Genomic DNA, 23055 nt, shown 5'->3' with positions numbered 1-23055 from the left:
GTGCTCCCCTAGTACTCTGCTCACACAATAGTGCTCCCCTAGTATCCTGCTCACATAATAGTGCTCACCTAGTACCCTGCTCACATAATAGTGCTACCCTATTACCCTGCTCACATAATAGTGCTCCCCTAGTACTCTGCCCACATAATAGTGCTCCCCCAGTACTCTGCTCACATAATAGTGCTCCCCTAGTACCCTGCTCACATAAAAGTGCTCCCCTAGTACCCTGCTCACATAATAGTGCTCCCCTAGTACCCTGCTCACATAATAGGTCTCCCCTAGTACCCTGCTCACATAATAGTGCTCCCCTAGTACCCTGCTCACATAATAGTGCTCCCCTAGTACTCTGCTCTCATAATAATGCTCCCCTAGTACCCTGCTCACATGATAGTGCTCCCCTAGTACTCTTCTCACGTGATAGTGCTCCCCTAGTACCCTGCTTACATAATAGGGCTCCCCTAGTACCCTGCTCACATAATATTGCTCCCCTAGTACTCTGCTCACGTAATAGTTCTCCCCTAGTATCCTGCTCACATAATAGTGTTCCCCTAGTATCCTGTTCACATAATAGTGCTCCCCTAGTACCCTGCTCACATAAAAGTGCTCCCCTAGTATCCTGCTCACATAATAGTGCTCCCCTAGTATCCTGCTCACATAATAGTGCTCCCCTAGTACTCTGCTCACATAATAGTGCTCCTCTAGTACTCTGCTTACATAATAGTGCTCCCCTAGTACCCTGCTTACATAATAGTGCTCCCCTAGTATCCTGATTACATAATAGTGCTCTCCTAGTATCCTGCTCACATAATAATGCTCCCCTAGTACTCTGCTCACATAATAGTGCTCCCCTAGTACCCTGCTCACATAATAGTGCTCCCCTAGTACTCTGCTCACATAATAGTGCTCCCCTAGTACCCTGCTTACATAATAGTGCTCTCCTAGTACTCTGCTCACATAATAGTGCTCCCCTAGTATCCTGCTCACATAATAGTGCTCTCCTAGTATCCTGCTCACATAATAATGCTCCCCTAGTACTCTGCTCACATAATAGTGCTCCCCTAGTACCCTGCTTACATAATAGTGCTCCCCTAGTACCCTGCTCACATAATAGTGCTCCCCTAGTACCCTGCTCACATATTAGTGCTCCCCTAGTACTCTGCTCACATAATAGTGCTCCCCTAGTACCCTGCTCACATAATAGTGTTCCCCTAGTATCCTGTTCACATAATAGTCCTCCCCCTAGTATCCTGTTCACATAATAGTGCTCCCCTAGTACCCTGTTCACATGATAGTGCTCCCCTAGTACTCTGCTCACATAATAGTGCACCCCTAGTACTCTGCTCACATAATAGTGCTCCCCTAGTACTCTGCTAACATAATAGTGCTCCCCTAGTACCCTGCTTACATAATAGTGCTCTCCTAGTACCCTGCTCACATAATAGTGCTCTCCTAGTATCCTGCTCACATAATAAAGCTCCACTAGTACTCTGCTCACATAATAGTGCTCCCCTAGTACCCTGCTTACATAATAGTGCTCCCCTAGTACCCTGCTCACATAATAGTGCTCCCCTAGTACCCTGCTCACATATTAGTGCTCCCCTAGTACTCTGCTCACGAAAGAGTGCTCCCCTAGTACCCTGCTCACATAATAGTGTTCCCCTAGTATCCTGTTCACATAAAAGTGCTCCCCCTAGTATCCTGCTCACATAATAGTGCTCCCCTAGTACTCTGCTCACATAATAGTGCTCCCCTAGTACCCTGCTCACATAATAGTGCTCCCCTAGTACCCTGCTCATATAATAGTGCTCCCCTAGTACCCTGCTCACATAATAGGTCTCCCCTAGTACCCTGCTCACATAATAGTGCTCCCCTAGTACCCTGCTCACATAATAGGGCTCCCCTAGTACTCTGCTCTCATAATAGTGCTCCCCTAGTACCCTGCTCACATGATAGTGCTCCCCTAGTACTCTTCTCACGGGATAGTGCTCCCCTAGTACCCTGCTTACATAATAGTGCTCCCCTAGTATCCTGCTCACATAATAGTGCTCCCCTAGTACTCTGCTCACATAATAGTGCTCCCCTAGTACCCTGCTCACATAAAAGTGCTCCCCTAGTATCCTGCTCACATAATAGTGCTCCCCTAGTATCCTGCTCACATAATTGTGCTCCCCTAGTACTCTGCTCACATAATAGTGCACCCCTAGTACTCTGCTCACATAATAGTGCTTCCCTAGTACTCTGCTAACATAATAGTGCTCCCCTAGTACCCTGCTTACATAATAGTGCTCTCCTAGTACTCTGCTCACATAATAGTTCTCTCCTAGTATCCTGCTCACATAATAATGCTCCCCTAGTTCTCTGCTCACATAATATTGCTCCCCTAGTGCCCTGCTTATATAATAGTGCTCCCCTAGTACTCTGCTCACATAATAGTGCTCCCCTAGTACCCTGCTCACATAATAGTGCTCTCCTAGTATACTGCTCACATAATAATGCTCCCCTAGTACTCTGCTCACATAATAGTGCTCCCCTAGTACCCTGCTTACATAATAGTGCTCCCCTAGTACCCTGCTCACATAAAAGTGCTCCCCTAATATCCTGCTCACATAATAGTGCTCCCCTAGTACTCTGCTCAAATAATAGTGCTCCCCTAGTACCCTGCTCACATAATAGGTCTCCCCTAGTACTCTTCTCAAGTGATAGTGCTCCCCTAGTACCCTGCTCACAAATTAGTGTTCCCCTAGTACCCTGTTCACATAATAGCGCTCCCCTAGTATCCTGCTCACATAATAGTACTCCCCTAGTACCCTGCTCACCTAATAGTGATCCCCTAGTACCCTGCTCACATAATAGTGCTCCCCTAGTACCCTGCTCACATAATAGTGCTCCCCTAGTACCCTGCTTACATAATAGTGCTCCCCTAGTACCCTGCTCACATAATATTGCTCCCTTAGTACTCTGCTCACATAATATTGCTCCCCTAGTACTCTGCTCACATAATAGTGCTCCCCCAGTACTCTGCTCACATAATAGTGCTCCCCTAGTACTCTGCTCACATAATAGTGCTCCCCTAGTACACTGCTAACATAATAGTGCACCCATAGTACTCTGTTCACATAATAGTGCTCCCCTAGTACTCTGCTCACACAATAGTGCTCCCCTAGTATCCTGCTTACATATAAGTGCTCCCCTAGTACCCTGCTCACATAATAGTGCTCCCCTAGTACCCTGCTCACATAATAGTGCTCCCCTAGTACTCTGCCCACATAATAGTGCTCCCCTAGTACTCTGATCACATAATAGTGCTCCCCTAGTGCCCTGCTCACATAATAGTGCTCCCCTAGTACCCTGCTCACACAATAGTGCTCCCCTAGTATCCTGCTCACATAATAGTGTTTCTCTAGTACCCTGCTCACATAATAGTGCTCCCCTAGTACCCTGCTCACATAATAGTGCTCCCCCTAGTTTCCTGCTCACATAATAGTGCTCCCCTAGTACACTGCTCACATAATAGTGCTCCGCTAGTACTCTACTCACGTAATAGTGCTCCCCTAGTACTCTGCTCACATAATAGTGCTCCCCTAGTATCCTGCCCACATCAAAGTGCTCCCCTAGTACCCTGCTCACATAATAGTGCTCCCCTAGTACCCTGCTCACATAATATTGCTCCCCTACTACTCTGCTCACATAATAGTGCTCCCCTACTACTCTGCTCACATAATAGTGTTCCCCTAGTATCCTGCTCACATAATAATGATCCCCTAGTATCCTGCTCACATAATAGTGCTCCCTTAGTAGTCTGCTCTCATAATAGTGCTCCCTTAGTACTCTGCTCACATAATAGTACTCCCCTAGTATCCTGCTCACATAATAGTGTTTCTCTAGTACCCTGCTTGTATAATAGTGTTCCCCTAGTATCCTGTTCACATAATAGTGCTCCCCCTAGTTTCCTGCTCACATAATAGTGCTCCCCTAGTACACTGCTCACATAATAGTGCTCCCTTAGTACTCTGCTCACATAATATTACTCCCCTAGTACTCTGCTCACATAATAGTGCTCCCCTAGTACTCTGCTCACATAATAGTGCTCCCCTAGTACTCTGCTCACATAATAGTGCTCCCCTAGTACACTGCTAACATAATAGTGCACTCATAGTACTCTGCTCACATAATAGTGCTCCCCTAGCACTCTGCTCACACAATAGTGCTCCCCTAGTATCCTGCTCACATAATAGTGTTTCTCTAGTACCCTGCTTGTATAATAGTCTTCCCCTAGTATCCTGTTCACATAATAGTGCTCCCCCTAGTTTCCTGCTCACATAATAGTGCTCCCCTAGTACACTGCTCACATAATAGTGCTCCGCTAGTACTCTACTCACGTAATAGTGCTCCCCTAGTACTCTGCTCACATAATAGTGCTCCCCTAGTATCCTGCTCACATAAAAGTGCTCCCCTAGTACCCTGCTCACATAATAGTGCTCCCCTAGTACCCTGCTCACATAATATTGCTCCCCTAGTACTCTGCTCACATAATAGTGCTCCCCTACTACTCTGCTCACATAATAGTGTTCCCTTTGTATCCTGTTCACATAATAGTGTTCCCCTAGTATCCTGCTCACATAATAATGATCCCCTAGTATCCTGCTCACATAATAGTGCTCCCCTAGTATCCTGCTCACATAATAGTGCTCCCCTAGTACTCTGCTCACATAATAGTGCTCCCCTAGTACCCTGCTCACATAAAAGTGCTCCCATAGTACCCTGCTCACATAATAGTGCTCCCCTAGTACCCTGCTCACATAATAGGTCTCCCCTAGTACCCTGCTCACATAATAGTGCTCCCCTAGTACCCTGCTCACATAATAGTGCTCCCCTAGCACTCTGCTCTCATAATAGTGCTCCCCTATTACCCTGCTCACATGATAGTGCTCCCCTAGTACTCTTCTCACGTGATAGTGCTCCCCTAGTACCCTGCTTACATAATAGGGCTCCCCTAGTACCCTGCTCACATAATATTGCTCCCCTAGTACTCTGCTCACATAATAGTTCTCCCCTAGTATCCTGCTCACATAATAGTGCTCCCCTAGTATCCTGTTCACATAATAGTGCTCCCCTGGTACCCTGCTCACATAATAGTGTTCCCCCAGTACTCTGCTCACATTATAGTGCTCCCCCAGTACTTCTCTCACATAATAGTGCTCCCCTAGTATCCTGCTCACATAATAGTGCTCCCTTAGTAGTCTGCTCTCATAATAGTGCTCTCTTAGCACTCTGCTCATATAATAGTGCTTCCCTAGTACTCTGCTCACATAACAGTGCTCCCCTACTACCCTGCTCACATAATAGTGCTCCCCTAGTACCCTGCTCACATAATAGTGCTCCCCTAGTATCCTGCTCACATAATAGTGCTCTCTTAGTACTCTGCTCTCATAATAGTGCTCCCTTAGTACTCTGCTCACATAATAGTGCTCCCCCAGTACTCTGCTCACATAATAGTGCTCCCCTAGTACCCTGGTAACATAATAGTGCTCCCTTAGTACTCTGCTCACATAATAGTGATCCCTTAGTGCTCTGCTCTCATAATAGTGCTCCCTTAATACCCTGCTCACATAATAGTGCTCCTCTAGTACTCTGCTCACATAATAGTGCTCCCCTAGTACCCTGCTCACATAATAGTGCTCCTCTAGTACTCTGCTCACATAATAGTGCTCCCCTAGTACTCTGCTCACATAATAGTGCTCCCCTAGTACTCTGCTCACATAATAGTGCTCCTCTAGTACTCTGCCCACATAATAGTGCTCCCCTAGTACCCTACTCACATAATAGTGCTCCTCTAGTACTCTGCTCACATAATAGTGCTCCCCTAGTACTCTGATCACATAATAGTGCTCCCCTAGTACTCTGCTCACATAATAGTTTCTCCATAAAATAAATGTGACCCTGGATATTCATCCAATCCCCCTCCACAATGAAGAGAGAAGTTTACACCAAAGGCCTATGACCTAACTGTTAGTGAACGGCATAGGAATTTATGATATAATGCCTCTATATTGGCAGGCCCAATGTGTGTACAGCCTATGAGAGTATATGGTGGTGGGGAAGTAATCTGATAGCTCATTGTTCCACCATTGTATTCAACTACATGAGAGGATACAGATGTAGTTTAAAAAAAGCACAAGGGATATGTTTTATTAGGCATTTGTGGTGTCCCGGTAACGTATTGCATACCGTACCTAGTGTAGAGGTCCCCAAAGTCAGAGTAACGACGTTCAGGTGGGACAGCCCCTAGTCGCCTCTCCTTAAGTCTAACTTTAATGCTTATAAATGTATATATTAATAATTATAGCTATGTTCTAAAGGAATGTATAGTACTTACCTCCAGCCCCCGCCCATATAAGGGAGCTGCGTCCAATTATTGCTCTCTTGGGTTGCTGGTCTCGTGGATGCCGGACTAACAGGATGGTTCTACGCAACTTTCAAAGACACGCTAGGCCTAACCACCTACCGGCCTCAGCAGAACCAAACTGTGAGTTCAAATCTACATCCCCGCTAATAATAGCGTGACTACTGCACAGTGGAACAATGCATTGTGTAGAAAGACTCTAAGTGCTAAAGTCCCAACCATTGTCAATTTCCAGAGAAAGCCGTTCTTATGCTAAGAGACTGTTATATTGTTGAAGCTTACAGAAAATCTTCAGTAAAAATTTATACTGTTACAGAAAACTTTCCGGTTGTGGACAATCTATTATTATCTACCTCCCTATCGTTCCTGGGAAGGGCGGTGGTAGGAAAAGCATTTTTGAGGAGCCCTCACCCTGGCATCACGAATAGCAAGGGTTAACAAGCACCCTTTAATAACCGCACAGCTACACTCCCCATACCCTACATCCCCAGGCTTATACACAATCCCCATCCACTTTGCACACAGTGAGTGGGCCCCACATGTAAGTTGCCTCTTTGCTCCCATGTTGCTTATATCTGAACTGCCCCTACTCCTGCCTGAAGTAATTTCAATAATAAATATATATTATGGAACAGTTGATAAAAGACAAATAATGAATATAGCTACACAGCGCTTTTCAAGGTAGTAGATGCCCTATTTGCTGCTATGAGAAAAAATATATGGTTCCCTATTTACAATATAAAAGATTGAAATTTGTATAAATAGTATATTCAAAGTGCAAAAAATTGTGACTTTGATAAGTTTTGTATGTAATGCAGCTTATTATGAAGATGCGATGTTCTGTGCTAGTGAGGCAATGAGAATCCAAAACATATGATATATTTGTAGAACTCAAATGTATATATAAAATGACCTCTATAGTAATTAAATTACTTCTATTAAAAATTCTTAATCCGTCCAGTACTTATCAGTTGCTGTATACTACACAGGAAGTTCTTTTCATTATGAATTTATTTCCTGTCTTACCACAGTGTTCTCTGCTGACACCTCTGTCCATGTCAAGAACTGTCCAGAGCAGGAGAAAATCCCCTTAAAAACCTCTACTGCTCTGGACCGTTCCTGACATGGACAGAGGTGTCAGTAAAGAGCACTGTGGTCAGACTGGAAAGAACTGCACAACTTCCTCTGTAGTATACTGCAGCTGATAAATACTGGAAGGGTTAAAGGGGAACTCCGGTGGAATTTTTTTTTGACAAATCAACTGGTGCCAGAAAGTTAAACAGATTTGTAAATTACTTCTATTTAAAAATCTTAACCCTTCTAGTACTTATCAGCTGCTGTATACTACAGATATACTACAGAGAAATTTGTGAATTTCTTTTCTGCCTGACAACAGTGCTCTCTACTGACACCTCTGTCCATGTCAGGATTGTCCAGAACAGGAGGTTTTCTATGGGGATTTGCTTCTAACCTGACAGTTCCTGATACGGACAGAGGTGTCACCAGAGAGCACTGTTGTCAGGCAGAAAAGAAATTCACAAATTTCTCTGTAGTATATCTGTAGTATACAGCAGCTGATAAGTACTAGAAGGGTTAATATTTTTAAATAGAACTAATTTACAAATCTGTTTAACTTTCTGGCACCAGTTGATTTGTCAAAAAAAAATTTCCACCGGAGTTCCCCTTTAAGATTTCTTAATAGAAGTAATTTACAAATCTGTTTAACTTTCTGGCACTAGTCGAATAAAAAAAAAAAAAAGTTTTGCACCGGAGTACCCCATTAATTCTGTTACTGATATATGTGTAGGTATTTTCTGTGTTACTGTACCCTTAAATGAGAGCAGTGAACCCCATGTAACCCTGCCTGCCAATGGGAACCCCCAAAGTCTCCTCTGTGTAGTCCAGTAAGAGGAGGAGTTACCCAGAGTTCAATTCGGTCTCAGCTACAGTTTGGTTCAGGTGTGTGTGCCATGTGCTCTGAAGAGAGGCCTAGCTCAAATCTAATCTCAACTGGTCATCCTGCAAGGATTACTCACAAGGTGGAACCCCTGCGGAGAAGGCTTCAGTACCTTGACAGGACCCTAGCTACCAGGATTTATCCTTTTGTCTCACAAGTCAGTATTAATCTGTTTGGTGTAAGCACCACAAGTCCCAGCAAGGCAACAGGGCTCCCAAGGGGTTACGCTGCACTTTCTCACCTAAAGCCAGCTGTAGGTGTGATACCATCAGCAAGCAAGCTCAGTAAAGACAGTTATCCGTAACCTGACATCAGCGTGTTCATTTACTCCCAGTGTCTGGCCCAGGAGAAGCTGTCTCCAACCTCGGATCGTGTATAGGATAACAGTGCCCTGGCATCACAAAGAGATCAGGTATTCTAACAACCTGTGGCTACCACACAGTCACTACTTCAATGTCTGGATACATCCTGCTAATAATGTTACATTTTTCTATTTTTATGCTAAAATAAAGTGACTTTTTACCATATCCTTGAAAGACTCTGTCCACGGTGGGCTGTCTACCACGACCTATAAAGTCTTCTCCATGATCCACCAAAGCCTCCTTGACAGCTTCATAGCCACAGAACACAACAACAGGGTGAGGCCCAAAGTAAAAGGTATATACACAGCCATACTTCTTACCCAGCTGCAAAGAAGAGGGACAATATGAGGCATTCAGAAACACTGGAATGAAATATATATGTGTGAATGTAGTGATGATTTATAGAAGTGATTACAATATTAGGCTAGGCTGCCAGAATCTTGATATTGATACAGGCTGTCTAAAATACTAACACACATTGTGTTTTTTTTTTTTTTATAAAAAGAGATCATAAAATCCTACCCAAAAAAGAGAAACAATGGAAACTTCAAATCAAAGTGCTACAATTGAGCCTTCATTCAGCTCCATAGATAGAAAACTAAAAAAAAAGTTATATAGGGGTCAGAATAGAGTAAGGCAATTTAAAGACATTTAATAAAAAAAAAAAGTTTGTCGTTTTTCAAAAATAGCAAAAATAATAATAAATAAATAAAAAACATACCAAATACTATGCAAACTGGGTATTGTTGAGATGGTACTGACCTGACAAATAATGATAACATGTCAATTTTACTGCACACCGGATGGCGTAAAAACAATATATTTTATGGCAAAACAAAGGGTGTTGTTACAAAGTAGAGTGGGGCCCTTTAAAAAAAATATGGCTTTGTGGATAGAAAAATAAAAGAGTTCTGGAGAAGGAAAAAATAAAAAGGCAAAGATTTTAATTTTCAGTGTAGTAAAGGGGTTAATGCTTTCAGAGGCAGCAGATTGTGACCATAAACAATGATATGTTGCTGTTACACTGAAATAAATGTGCAGGATTTAAGGAATGTAGATTGTAAACATTCAGAAGTGGAAAGAAGAATTAAATAATAACCATAGACATAAGAAAAATACCGGTAATTTTATACCATGGATATTACTATCAACCAGGTTGATCAATTGTCCTGTTTATATCGGGACACTTTCAGGATTTGGAACCCTGTACCGGGCAATTAAAACATCCCAACTGGACAATTGTGTATACCTGTATACTGCACTCTGTCTGCTGCCCCATTCTCTATAAAAATGTAGTTCCACCCCCCATTATCCCATGCCCATGTGCTGGCTGGACAACTTCCCCATCCATAAGATGACCCCCTATGGCAGAGCATGTAACAAGCCACCTAACTTTGCCTTCTCCACTGTGCCTGCGCTCCTTGCTTAAAGAGTACCTGTCACCAAATAAAACTTTTAATATATTGTTACTTGTGTAATTAGCAAACACTTTCCCATTCACTTGCTTATAAAATTATCAACATAAATAATATGTTTAAAATGTAATAGAAAAAACATCCAATGGGTGGCTCTGTTCTGTTCACTGCCGCAATGAATACAGTGACTTTGGTCTCCTCCCGTCCTGGCAGGAGTCCAAACTCAGGAAGTGTTTCTCTGCACTGAGCTTGATTGACAGTTGCACATAGCCTCACTGAAAGATGCACAGAGCCTCACTGAAAGATATACAGACTGAAATCTGCTGCACAGAGCCTGATGTCTTCTATTCATCACAGCGCTGCAACCATGTGAGGGCGGAAGTGGTCCCCCAGCAGGCTTCAGTGATGTCATGCCTTCTGTGAAACACCCACTTTCTCCTGCTGGGATATTGCACTATGTTAACAAGAATAAAGGTATGATGCAGAGATTTTTAATGCTTTGACATTTTTTTTAAGGGTGGGAGAAGTGTTAGGAGTAGTCAGGGAACATAGCCTGAGATAGTTTAGAAAAGTTTATTTGGTGACAGGTACTTTTTAAGTTCAATGTAACCCTGTAGAGGAATCAGACTGACGTATATTATTGCATGCTCCTTCATAGGATGCCATGTTAGTCGTCTAGTGGGAACATGGGCATGAGAGAACAGGGGGGAAGAGCTACATTTTTACAAAGAATTGGGCCACTCACAGAGTGCTGTATATGTATCGTAGGTCCTACCTACGGCGAGGGGGTCCTTACAGTGAAGAAAATTCAAGGGAACAAAAATACACTGTATGACAAGCCACAGATTTACAAACCCCACCTACAATAAACCCCACCCATAGTAAACCACACCTTCATTGTCAAAGTTAAAGTGTCCCTGGAAAATATTTTCAAATATTGAGGCAAGTTTTTCCATGTTATAATAGTTTTATATTGGGAGAGGTTGGTGAAGGAAATGTCTGTCTTTAAAGGGGTACTCCACTGCCCCAGCATTAGGAACATTTTGTTCTGAATGCTAGGTGTGGGCGTTGTAACATCACAAGGGGCATGGCCGTGACATCACGACCCCCGCAGCCCGCACCCATTGTTTGGAATAAAATGTTCCGAATGCTGGGGCAGTGGAGTACCCCTTTAAAGCTAATAAGGAGTAATGTCTCTGGGTTCCAATGACCGTATGACTGAGGACTGAAGATTCCAAAGCATGTGACACAATGGAGAACACTAGAGAGTGACTGCTGCTAACATACTAAGAAGTGGGGGCTGCCTCTCAGTTGCAAACAAGACTGAGGAGCTGGGGTTTGGGATGCGGACTAGACACTACCCCTGCTGTGTCATCCACATACTGCCTGTCTCCTATCATACACACCAGAGATACTAAGTGTGCACTCCACTCTTGACAGGTGTTGTTGTTGATTGGTTTGTCTAAAGTACATGCAATAGGGGAAACAATTGCACACCAACCGTATATCATGCAAACAACTTTACATCCATGGATGATAAACCTAGTCTGGACGTTTCAGCCACAAGGGCCTTTCTCAACAGGCATCAATATGATGGTAATAAAAGGAAAGAAAGTGAATCCTCAAAGTCTTATCTTCTCTGCATTTATTTCCATGGAGAGCGGCTCCTGGGAGGAGGAGGAGGAGGAGGAGGAAAGAGAACTGTAATAAGGCAACAGGTGTGGACTCGCTTTTGGCCAAGAGAGAAGGTTTTCACCCTCTTTCCCGATACAGGTTGTGGAAAGTGACCTTCTGCTGCTAGAGGGTTCCAGGTCTCTAGGCCAAGCAGGTGTGGATATGTGGGTGTGATTCATGGCTAGCCCAAACAGGGCCCCATATGCCAATTAAAATACTTGTTCTCTTATGGGGCAGATGTGCTTTGGGGCCCCCTTATGCACCAGGGCCCCGGAGCAACTGCTATCTCTATAGCTATGCTCCTGCTGGAGGGGTAAACAGGGGCCAGGAAGAACTGGGGTCACACACAGGTAAAAGGGCCATGTCAGGTGGTTTGGGGTCAACAGTCCAGAACAGATACATGAAGGTCAATGCTGTACAGAAAAACATACTCAATGTTCTCAATAATGAGAATTATCGATATATAGTCTAATAAAGTGTTGCTTTTCCTACACAGATTAGTTGTTTTGAAAATCGAATATGGATTAGAAGATGGCTACATACAATGTGTTTGAACAACTAAATACTACCACAATACAGTGAATAAATAATACAACCACACAGTGACTGGTTTATGTGGCCCATACCCACATGCGGGCTCTCTCTAGATCCAGCTTTCCCATGGTTTTGTAGAGCACCCTCTTTGGCAGTATGTCCTATTCGCCCCAACAACACAAACTTCTACTCTAGAAATGCTGATTCCGACATAAAAGTGACAACATTTACATAAACAGTATCTTGAAGGGAATGCCAGAAAATGTCTTCACGTACATTAAGCTAAAAAGGGAGTTCCCCCATATACAATGCAGAAAGTCGTCCCCCCCACACTTATGTAATCACCACAGAGTTCCCTTTAACACAGAGTTAGGTAGAGTGTTCTCCAAAAGTAATAAACTAAAGTATTCACCATAAGTAGTAAACTAGAAATTTTGAACTAGTGTTCACTATAAATAACGGTGGCCACGAGTGTGCCGATAAATAGCGTCATCTAGAGGTTGGCCCTGGCCTAGGTTTTTATTTTGAGGATATCCAGGTAAGTACAAAAGTAATCTCTTAAGGAAATAAATACTGACCTCCATTAGTGTCTTTGCCGTCTGTCCATTTCTGACCTCCAACAAGTTTCCTATTAGTGGGAGAGGGGTTGGACCTGGGGGAAGCCTGTGCCTCCTATAAAGGTGAGTCCATAGCAAATAAAATATTATAACACCCAGGATAGCAGAGAACAGAATTGTGCAGCATCCTGGCTCCATGTCTGTCGGCATTAGACGTGTAGATCACAGTTAACGGAGCTGCAGTCTTTGTGTTTACATGGAAGGGAGCCAAGAGACCAGAGTCCTCCATTATCCGCCTCCTACTCACTGCCAATTCTTACAAGAACAGATAGGAAAAGGGAGGTACTAATGGAGGTTACATTCCAGGCTTTGGGGGGAGGCATAGACAAAAATGCTAATTGTGATGTACAAAATAGTATAAATGAGTCTGATGGGGCACCTACAAAAATAAGGAATGGGAAGGGAATGAATCTGAAAGCACTTGTATAAATCTGAGAAAAGAATCCAAACCACCACATTTTGTTGGTACATTTGTAGGAAATTGCTATTTTCTTTAAAATTGTGAAATACTGCAGGATGGCAAGAACACAAAATTTATATCAGGTGGACAACAAAGGACACAAAGCTCATATGCTTCACACACCTCTCACATATGCTGTAAACACAATATACTGTAAACACAATATACTATAAAAATGTTTCTCTTGTGCATGACTTTTGGATATGGGATGGATCCCTGCTTTCCCTTATAGGGGTACTCGGCTGCCCCAGCTTTCTGAACATTTTGTTCAGAACGCTTGGAGTGGGCGGCGGGGGGGTCGTGATGTCATGGCCAAGCCCCCCATGATGTCACACCACGCCCCCTCAATCCAAGTCTATGGGAGGAGGCGTGATGGTCACCACGCCCCCTCCCATAGACTTGCATTGAGGGGGCGTGGCATGGCATCACGAGGGGCATGGCTTTTATGTCACTACCCCCCAGGCCTTCACCCAAAGTTCTAAAAGAACGCCGGGTGCTGCACACAGATCGCGGGGGTTACAGCTGCGAGACCACCACGATCAAAGTGCCAAAATGTATTCATATCACAGACTAAACCATCAGAGGAGACAGGTGAAATGCTTGGCCAGTGGGATTCAAAAATACTGGAAGCTGACTGTAATTCAGTGCCCGGCCAGACGGTAATAAAGGATCAGCATACCGTATATACTCGAGTATAAGCCGAGTTTTTCTGCACGATTTTTCGTGCTGAAAACACCCCCCTCGGCTTATACTCGAGTGAACTCCCCCACCCGCAGTGGTCTTCAACCTGCGGACCTCCAGAGGTTTCAAAACTACAACTCCCAGCAAGCCCGGGCAGCCATCGGCTGTCCGGGCTTGCTGGGAGTTGTAGTTTTGAAACCTCCGGAGGTCCGCAGGTTGAAGACCACTGCGGCCTTCAACATCATCCAGCCCCCTCTCACCCCCTTTAGTTCTGAGTACTCACCTCCGCTCGGCGCTGGTCCGGTCCTGCAGGACTGTCCGGTGAGGAGGTGGTCCGGTGGGATAGTGGTTCCGGGCTGCTATCTTCACCAGGGAGGCCTCTTCTAAGCGCTTCGGGCCCGGCCTCAGAATAGTCACGTTGCCGTGACAACGACGCAGAGGTGCGTTCATTGCCAACGTACTTCTGCGTCATTGTCAAGGCAACGCCTCTATTCCGGGCCGGAAGCGCGGAGAAGAGGCTCCCCCGGTGAAGATAGCAGCCCGGACCACCTCCTCACCGGACCACCTCTTCACCGGACAGCCCTGCAGGACCGGACCAGCGCCGAGCGGAGGTGAGTACTCAGAACTAAAGGGGGTGAGAGGGGGGCTGGATGATGTTGAAGGCCGCAGTGGTCTTCAACCTGCGGACCTCCGGAGGTTTCAAAACTACAACTCCCAGCAAGCCCGGACAGCCGATGGCTGCCCGGGCTTGCTGGGAGTTGTAGTTTTGAAACCTCTGGAGGTCCGCAGGTTGAAGACCACTGAGGGCGAATGATGAGAAGAGGATGATGAAGGGGGGGGTGTGGGGATGATGAAAGGGGGTGGGGATGATGAAGGGGCGGAGGGGTGTGGGATGATTACAAGGGGATGATGAAGGGGGGATGTGTGGGATGATAAGGGGATGATGAAGGGGGGATGTGCGGGATGATAAGGGGATGATGAAGGGGGGATGTGTGGGATGATAAGGGGATGATGAAGGGGGGATGTGCGGGATGATAAGGGGATGATGAAGGGGGGATGTGTGGGATGATAAGGGGATGATGAAGGGGGATGTGTGGGATGATGACAAGGGGATGATGATGAGGATGTTAATGACGGGTCTGGATGATGACAGGGGGGGATGAGGTATTTCCCACCCTAGGCTTATACTCGAGTCAATAACTTTTCCTGGGATTTTGGGTTGAAATTAGGGGTCTCGGCTTATACTCGGGTCGGCTTATACTCGAGTATATACGGTACTCTGGCTTCTATTATTGCAGAGTCAATACAATAACCCTTTCAGGACTGAGCCTTTTTTTTTTTTTTTTTTTGAGGTTTTGTTTTTTAACTCCTCACCTTCTAATAGACTTAGGCCGACATTTATCATTGTCTTTAGACTGTTTTTTGTGTCCAGAAAAGGAGCAAAAAATCCGCAAGTAGGGTGTTTTGCGCCTTTTTTCCGTCTTTGGGTTTACACATTTCTGTTGAGTTGCAATCCACTGATTTTGGAGATACATATGATATAAAAGGGTTTTATGAACTGTGCCTTTTTGTGAAAAGGCACAAAAAAGGAGCAAAGCCACTGAAAAGTCTCTAAACTACACCAGCCCAGACTTAGCTTAGCTTTTTGGTGAAATTTCAGAAAATGGGACCTGCACAAAATGTATCAAATGTTCTGCAACCATCTAATAAATGTGGTGCTCCTACACATTACAGCACACAAAAAAAGGTGTAGAAAAATATTTCACTTACACCTACAATGATAAATGCTTCACTTACACCTACAATGATAAATGCTTCACTTACACCTACAATGATAAATGCTTCACTTACACCTACAATGATAAATGTCGGCCATAACTTTTTTATTTTTCCATCTAAAGACCAGTTTGAGGGCTTGTTTTTTGCATCACCAATTGTACTTTGTAAATAAAGCAGCAAGCAGCGATACAGGTGGCCAAGCAGCATGGCTAGCACACAATTGTTTTGACCCCTTATGGTGCTAATTTTTACATTGTTTTGACCAGTTATTTTAGTGAAAACTATATTTGCAGAATATTATGCAATCCAATATGGCAAAAATTTTACCTCTAAATGTACAGTGAAACAAACAAAAAATTATTTGTAGGGCAAAATCGAAAAAAAAGAAAAAAACACAATTTTGCAAATTTTGGCGGCTTCAGTTTCTACACAGTGCACTTTTCGGTAAAAATTATACTTTAGCTTTATTTTGTGGGTCCATGTGATTAAAATGATACCCGATTTATATAGCTTTTTTTATTTATTTTACTACTTTTAAAAAATTCTAACTTTTTGTACGAAAATTAGTACAGTGATCCCCTGACTTACGATGGCCCCGACATACAATAATTTCAACATACGATGCTTTTTTTTGTCGGTGCCATCACATAAATGGCTGATCTGATCACTCACCTGTCCCCGCCGCTCCGGACCGTCCTCTTCAGGCTCCGATGCATGGCCCTCGCTCTCCGCCATCATCATGTCGCCGCGCACGCCGTCCCGTCATCCAATAGGAGCAGAATGTGCAGAGATGTGATGACGGCGATGGAGAGCGATGATCCAGGGCAGCGGTGATGGTCCGGAGCAGCGAGGACACCCCGGGGACGTGATGACAGCGACGATCCCGCGCAGCGGTCTGGAGCGGAAGGGACATGTGAGTATACCTTTCTATATTATTATTGCACGGATCCCTCAACATACGATGGATTCAAGTAACGATGGTTCATTTGGAACAAATTACCATCGTATGCTGATAGAGGGCAAAGAGAAAAAGAAAAATCAGGGGCGCTTTCTGGTGTAGCAACTTAGTTAGTTCTAGGAGAAAGAAAGGTGAGGGTAACTTTTTGGCCCCACTTATGACCTTATGATTACCACTACAGATATTCTATTGAAGCAATGTGTTATTTATTGACTTGTTTTTTTATACCACATGATGGCTAAAGTGCCTTATCGGCTCATGATATTTTTAGCCCACTTATATTAAAGTCCACAAATCTTGTTTTATATGTATATTTTACTGTTTCTGCAGAATAATTTTATAAGCGGTCCTTTTAATTATAATGCTTATTTATATCAGAATTTTTTTTTTTTTAGCATAATGATAGATACATTTTTTTAAAGTGAAAAACTGCTCTACATGATATTATGACATTATAGATTTCTGGCATATACGCTGATACGGATACACTGTATATAGAGTTTAGTCCTAAAAATTCTTATCTTTACTATAAGCATATACTCTGCTATGTATCTTTATCAGCATTTTAAGTGGACCTGAGGAAGGTGCTGGAATGCGCTGAAATGCGTTGTCCTGTTACCATTAATACCGAATAAAGAAAGTCCTGTGTAACCTACGGCAGCTTCAAGTACTTCTTTAATATCACTTCCCAGTAGCGCTGGAACCGAACAAATTCAATTTTTTTGCTCAAACCACGTATCTACATCGTATGCTGAGGGATCACTGTATGCTTAAAAGTGTCCTCTTCTAAAGGGATCTGTAGGTTTTATTGGGACTATTTTTATTTTAATGGCACCTTTTGATCGCGTTTTATTTTATTTTGTTTCTTTTGACCAAAAAATTTGCATTTATGGACTTTGGAATTTTTTTTTACGCTTTTGCCTTTCACTGTGTAATTTAAATAGGCACTCTCAGTAAAACTAATGTTTGCTATTGCACTCCTTATGGTAAATGAAAAATCTTTCTAATGTACTTTGTTTAAAAAAAATGTAGTTTTCTATGTTTTATTTGTGTTTAAAAAAGCTGCCACTAGATGTCTCCCTACTTGTCCAGAGCACATTTCCCCCATCTCTTGCACAGACTTTGGACTCTTGCTTACCTGGAAATGCAGTTTGGAGTGCTGAGGGGTGTGTATGCAGCCTTAGCCAATCATAGCTCATCACACACTGAACTGCTCTGGGCTGTTTGTAGCAAAGTGAGGGAGGAAGTCCTCAACTGTATGGCTTCAGATGATGTCACGCCTGCTGGGGAATGCCCCTTCCCAGTCTGTAAATCTGACTGAGACTGAGCAGAAAATACAGAGCAGTATCAAGGTAGAAAACAAATAAATAATAAAAAAATAAAGGCAGAGGGTGGTTTATCATGATGGGTGAAGTGAACTGGAAGGATTATAAAATTTAACAAGATTATGACAGGTACTCTTTATTAACATTATATTTTATTAGTTCAGACATTTACGCACGCGGCGATACCACATATGTTTATGTTTGTTTTTTTACATTAGTTTATTTGAAAAATGGGAAAAGGGGGGTGATTCAAACTTTTATTAGGGAAGGGGTTAAATCACATTTATTAATTAAAAAAAAAACATTTTTTACACTTTTTTATTCCCCTAGAAGGCTATAACATTCAATATTTAGATTGCATTCACTGATCAATGCTTCTCCATATAAAAATGATCAATGCTCTCCTAAGGAGAAGCATTGATCAGTGAATGCAATCTAAAAATTGCATGTTATAGATTGGACAGCAGGGAGGAAGGTAAGAGTCCTCCTGGCATCCTCTTAGCTGATAGGGATGCCGCGGTTTTGCCGCTGCAATCCCGATCAGCCCACTGAGCTAGCCGGGAACGGAATTTAGCACATTTAGATGCCGCACCACAAAATACATGGTCTGAAGAAAACCTACAACACCGCATTACCAAATTCCTTCAATTATGTCTCTTTGCCTTCAATCTACAACAAATACACGATGCTTTTACTAAAGGTTATTTGATCAACTCTCTGTTTTACTCAGATAACCTGAGAAAGGGGCATGATCAATATGAAAAAGGGGTGTGGCCCCAGAAAAGGGGTGTATCCCCGACAGTTTAGAAAAAAAAAAGAATATACACTGCTCCAAAAAATAAAGGGAACACTAAGCTAACACATCCTAGATCTGAATGAATGAACTAATCGTATGAAATACTTTCGTCTTTAGATAGTTGAATGCGCTGACAACAAAATCACACAAAAATTATCAATGGAAATCAAATTTATCAACCCATGGAGGTCTGGATATGGAGTCACACTCAAAATCACAGTTGGACACAGTTGTGCTTCAACAACTGTGTCCAAATGTGACACAAAACCCTTGTTTGCACACTTCCTCTTAGTGTACCACACATAAAACTGGCACACTTTACACAGATTTTGCCTTCCCCAGACAACACATATGCAGCCCACAATGCAGCTGCTATATGTATAGTGCTTCAGTATTTAGCAGGGAGTGTTTTCTTCCTCTGGGTTTTGAACACTAATAGATGTTTTTCTGACCCTGCCAAAATAAACAGGCATCCCACAAGCCCACTCTGCAGCTTCTATAATGCTTTGGTAGTGTAATAATGGAATACAGTGCTTCTCTATAGTCTAAACAAACACACTGTACATTACTGAGACTTTTTTCAACTCCTCTCCCTAAAGTGGCAGCTGCAGTTGTACACCTAGATTTTTTTCTGACTTTGACCCATGCCTACACTAGCTCCTAATTGGCTGAAAGCTGTATGCAAGCCATTATTGGCAAACTTAAAGGGGTACTCCACTGCTCAGCGTTTGGTAAGCACTGTTCTGAACGTTGGAGCCGGGAGCTCGTGACGTCATAGCCCCGCCCCATCATGATGTCACATCCCACCCTCTCAATGCAAGTCTATGGGAGGGGCGTGGCGGCTGTCACGCCCCTCCCATAGACTTGCATTGAGAGGGTGGGGGCGTGATATCATGAAGGGGTGGGGGCTATGATGTCACAAGCTCCCAGCGCCAGCTCCAGTGTTCGGAACAGTTTGTTCCAAATGTTGAGTAGCGTAGTACCCCTTTAAGGCCATGTGATTTTCTTAGTTGCAAAGAATTCTGGAGTACACAGACATCATATTTGTATTCCTACTTTCTGCTGCTACTCTTAAATGGTGCCATGTGTTCTTCATTTCTTCTCCTATCCTCACATGGCATTGGCGCTGTGTTACCAGGATCGGGCCAAAACGAACCGGCCAATTTTCAAAGACAACATTTCCCAAACAGAAGAAAGGAACAATGGTCCAGTGCAGAATGTGCAGTTTTACGTGACACATTTCAGGTGTTAATCACCCTTAATCGTACATAGAAACAAGGTCGGCATATGAGGACGGGATAGGAGGTCGAGATAGGAGGACTGGATAGGAGGTCGGGATAGGAGGTCGAGATAGGAGGACAGGATAGGAGGACGGGATAGGAGGTCGGGATAGGAGGTCGGGATAGGAGGTCGAGATAGGAGGACGGGATAGGAGGACGGGATAGGAGGATGGGATAGGAGGTCGGTATAGGAGGTCGGGATAGCAGGTCGGGATAGGAGGACGGGATAGGAGGACGGGATAGGAGGTCGAGATAGGAGGACGGGAGAGAGGTCGGCATAGGAGGTCGAGATAGGAGGTTGAGTTAGGAGGTCGGGATATGAGGACGGGATAAGAGGACGGGATAGGAGGTGGAGATAGGAGGTGGAGATAGGAAGTGGAGATAGGAGGACGGGATAGGAGGTCGGGATAGGAGGCCAGGATAGGAGGTCAAGATAGGAGGATGGGATAGGAGGACGGGATAGGAGGTCGAGATAGGAGGGTGGGATAGGAGGTCGAGTTAGGAGGTCAGGATATGAGGACGGGATAGGAGGTCGAGTTAGGAGGTCAGGATATGAGGACGGATAGGAGATGGAGATAGGAGGATGGGATAGGAGGACGGGATAGGAGGTCGAGATAGGAGGACGGGATAGGAGGTTGGGATATGAGGTCGAGTTAGGAGTACGGGATATGAGGACAGGATAAGAGGACGGGATAGGAGGTGGAGATAGGAGGACAGGATAGGAGGTCAGGATAGGAGGTCAGGATATTAGGACGGGATAGGAGGTCGAGATAGGAGGACGGATAGGAGATCGGGATAGGAGGTCGAGATAGGAGGAGGGGATAGGAGGATGGGATAGGAGGTTGAGATAGGAGGTCGAATTAGGAGGTCAGGATATGAGGTGGAGATAGGAGGTGGAGATAGGAGGACGGGATAGGAGGTCGGTATAGGAGGTGGGGATATCAGGACGGGATAGGAGGTCGAGATAGGTGGAGGGGATAGGAAGTCGGGACAGGAGGTCGAGATAGGAGGACGGGATAGGAGGTTGGGATATGACAACAATATATGGGGATGGGATATGAAGTCAAAAGCTTCTTCTTTTGTTGATTTTCCTCCCCAACAAGGATGAGGAAGGAAAAACCGGGCAATGCCGGGTACTCAGCTAGTAGTAATTGAAGGCCAATGTGTGTGTGTGCATGTATGTATGTTCCAGCATCACGTCCAAACAGCTAAAGATATTAACATGAAACTTGGTCACATGTTATTTATATGTCAACAACAAACATAGGATAGGTGATTTAACCCTTACTCACCCCCATTTTCAGCTGTGGGGTTTTTGTTTAAAGTCCCATACAAGTCTATGGGAAATATATGTTACTGCATAACTTCCAAACAACTGGAGATATTTCGATAATACTTGGTCACATGTTACTTATATGTCCACTTAAAATATAGGATAGTTAATTTAATCCTTAACTACCCCCATTTGTGAGGGTCGGGGTTTTTGTTTAAAGTCCCATGCAAATCAATGGAAAATGTATGTTCCCACATAACTTCCGTACGGCTGGAGATATTTCAATACCTGGTACACATATTACAGGTCGGGATAGGTCGGGATATGAGGTCGGGATAGGAGGTCGAGATAGGAGGATGGGATATGAGGACGGGATAGGAGGATGGAATAGGAGGTTGGGATAGGAGGTCGAGATAGGAGGACGGGATAGGAGGAAGGGATAGGAGGTTGGGTCAGGAGGTCGGATAGGAAGTCAGGATATGAGGACGGCATATGAGGACGACATATGAGGACGGGATATGAGAATGGAATAGGAGGTTGGGATAGGAGTTCGAGATAGGAGGACGGGATAGGAGGAAGGGATAGGAGGTTTGGTCAGGAGGTCGGGATAGGAGGATGGGATAGGAGGAGGGGATAGGAGGTCGGTGGTCATAAAACACATACTGTGAAAGCAATGAGAATGTCCCCAATATATGAAAAAGGATATAGATGATAAATGGCCTCCTTCAATATACCGTATATACTCGAGTATAGGCCGAGTTTTTCAGCACGATTTTTCGTGCTGAAAACACCCCCCTCGGCTTATACTCGAGTGAACTCCCCCACCCGCAGTGGTCTTCAACCTGCGGACCTCCAGAGGTTTCAAAACTACAACTCCCAGCAAGCCCGGGCAGCCATCGGCTGTCCGGGCTTGCTGGGAGTTGTAGTTTTGAAACCTCCGGAGGTCCGCAGGTTGAAGACCACTGCGGCCTTCAACATCATCCAGCCCCCTCTCACCCCCTTTAGTTCTGAGTACTCACCTCCGCTCGGCGCTGGTCCGGTCCTGCAGGGCTGTCCGGTAAGGAGGTGGTCCGGTGAGGAGGTGGTCCGGGCTGCTATCTTCACCGGGGAGGCCTCTTCTAAGCGCTTCGGGCCCGGCCTCAGAATAGTCACGTTGCCTTGACAACGACGCAGATACGTCGTTGTCAAGGCAACGGCTCTATTCCGGGCCGGAAGCGCGGAGAAGAGGCGCCCCCGGTGAAGATAGCAGCCCGGACCACCTCCTCACCGGACCACCTCCTTACCGGACAGCCCTGCAGGACCGGACCAGCGCCGAGCGGAGGTGAGTACTCAGAACTAAAGGGGGTGAGAGGGGGCTGGATGATGTTGAAGGCCGCAGTGGTCTTCAACCTGCGGACCTCCGGAGGTTTCAAAACTACAACTCCCAGCAAGCCCGGACAGCCGATGGCTGCCCGGGCTTGCTGGGAGTTGTAGTTTTGAAACCTCTGGAGGTCCGCATGTTGAAGGCCGCAGTGGTCTTCAACCTGCGGACCTCCGGAGGT

At 44.5% G+C, this 23055-nt stretch overlaps 1 protein-coding gene across 2 annotated transcripts in view; it reads right to left on the bottom strand.

The window, feature by feature from the left end:
* LOC130290404 (cytochrome P450 2G1-like) overlaps window positions 1-13216 on the bottom strand; it is a 45800-nt gene extending 32584 nt beyond the window's left edge. For both annotated transcript variants that reach the window (XM_056538001.1, XM_056538000.1), the window contains exons 1-2: window positions 12924-13216; window positions 8884-9046 (exon numbers count right to left, since the gene is read on the bottom strand). In XM_056538001.1, the coding sequence (XP_056393976.1) occupies window positions 8884-9046; window positions 12924-13112 (352 nt within the window). In that variant the 5' untranslated portion in view covers window positions 13113-13216. The remainder of the gene's footprint in view (window positions 1-8883; window positions 9047-12923) is intronic.
* Between the last annotated feature and the right edge of the window lie 9839 nt (window positions 13217-23055).

Source organism: Hyla sarda, chromosome 9 (genome assembly GCF_029499605.1).
Source record: "Hyla sarda isolate aHylSar1 chromosome 9, aHylSar1.hap1, whole genome shotgun sequence".
Classification (NCBI taxonomy): Eukaryota; Metazoa; Chordata; class Amphibia; order Anura; family Hylidae; genus Hyla; species Hyla sarda.
Note: the sequence above shows the minus strand (reverse complement) of the source record. Positions and strands in the feature narration are given on the sequence as shown.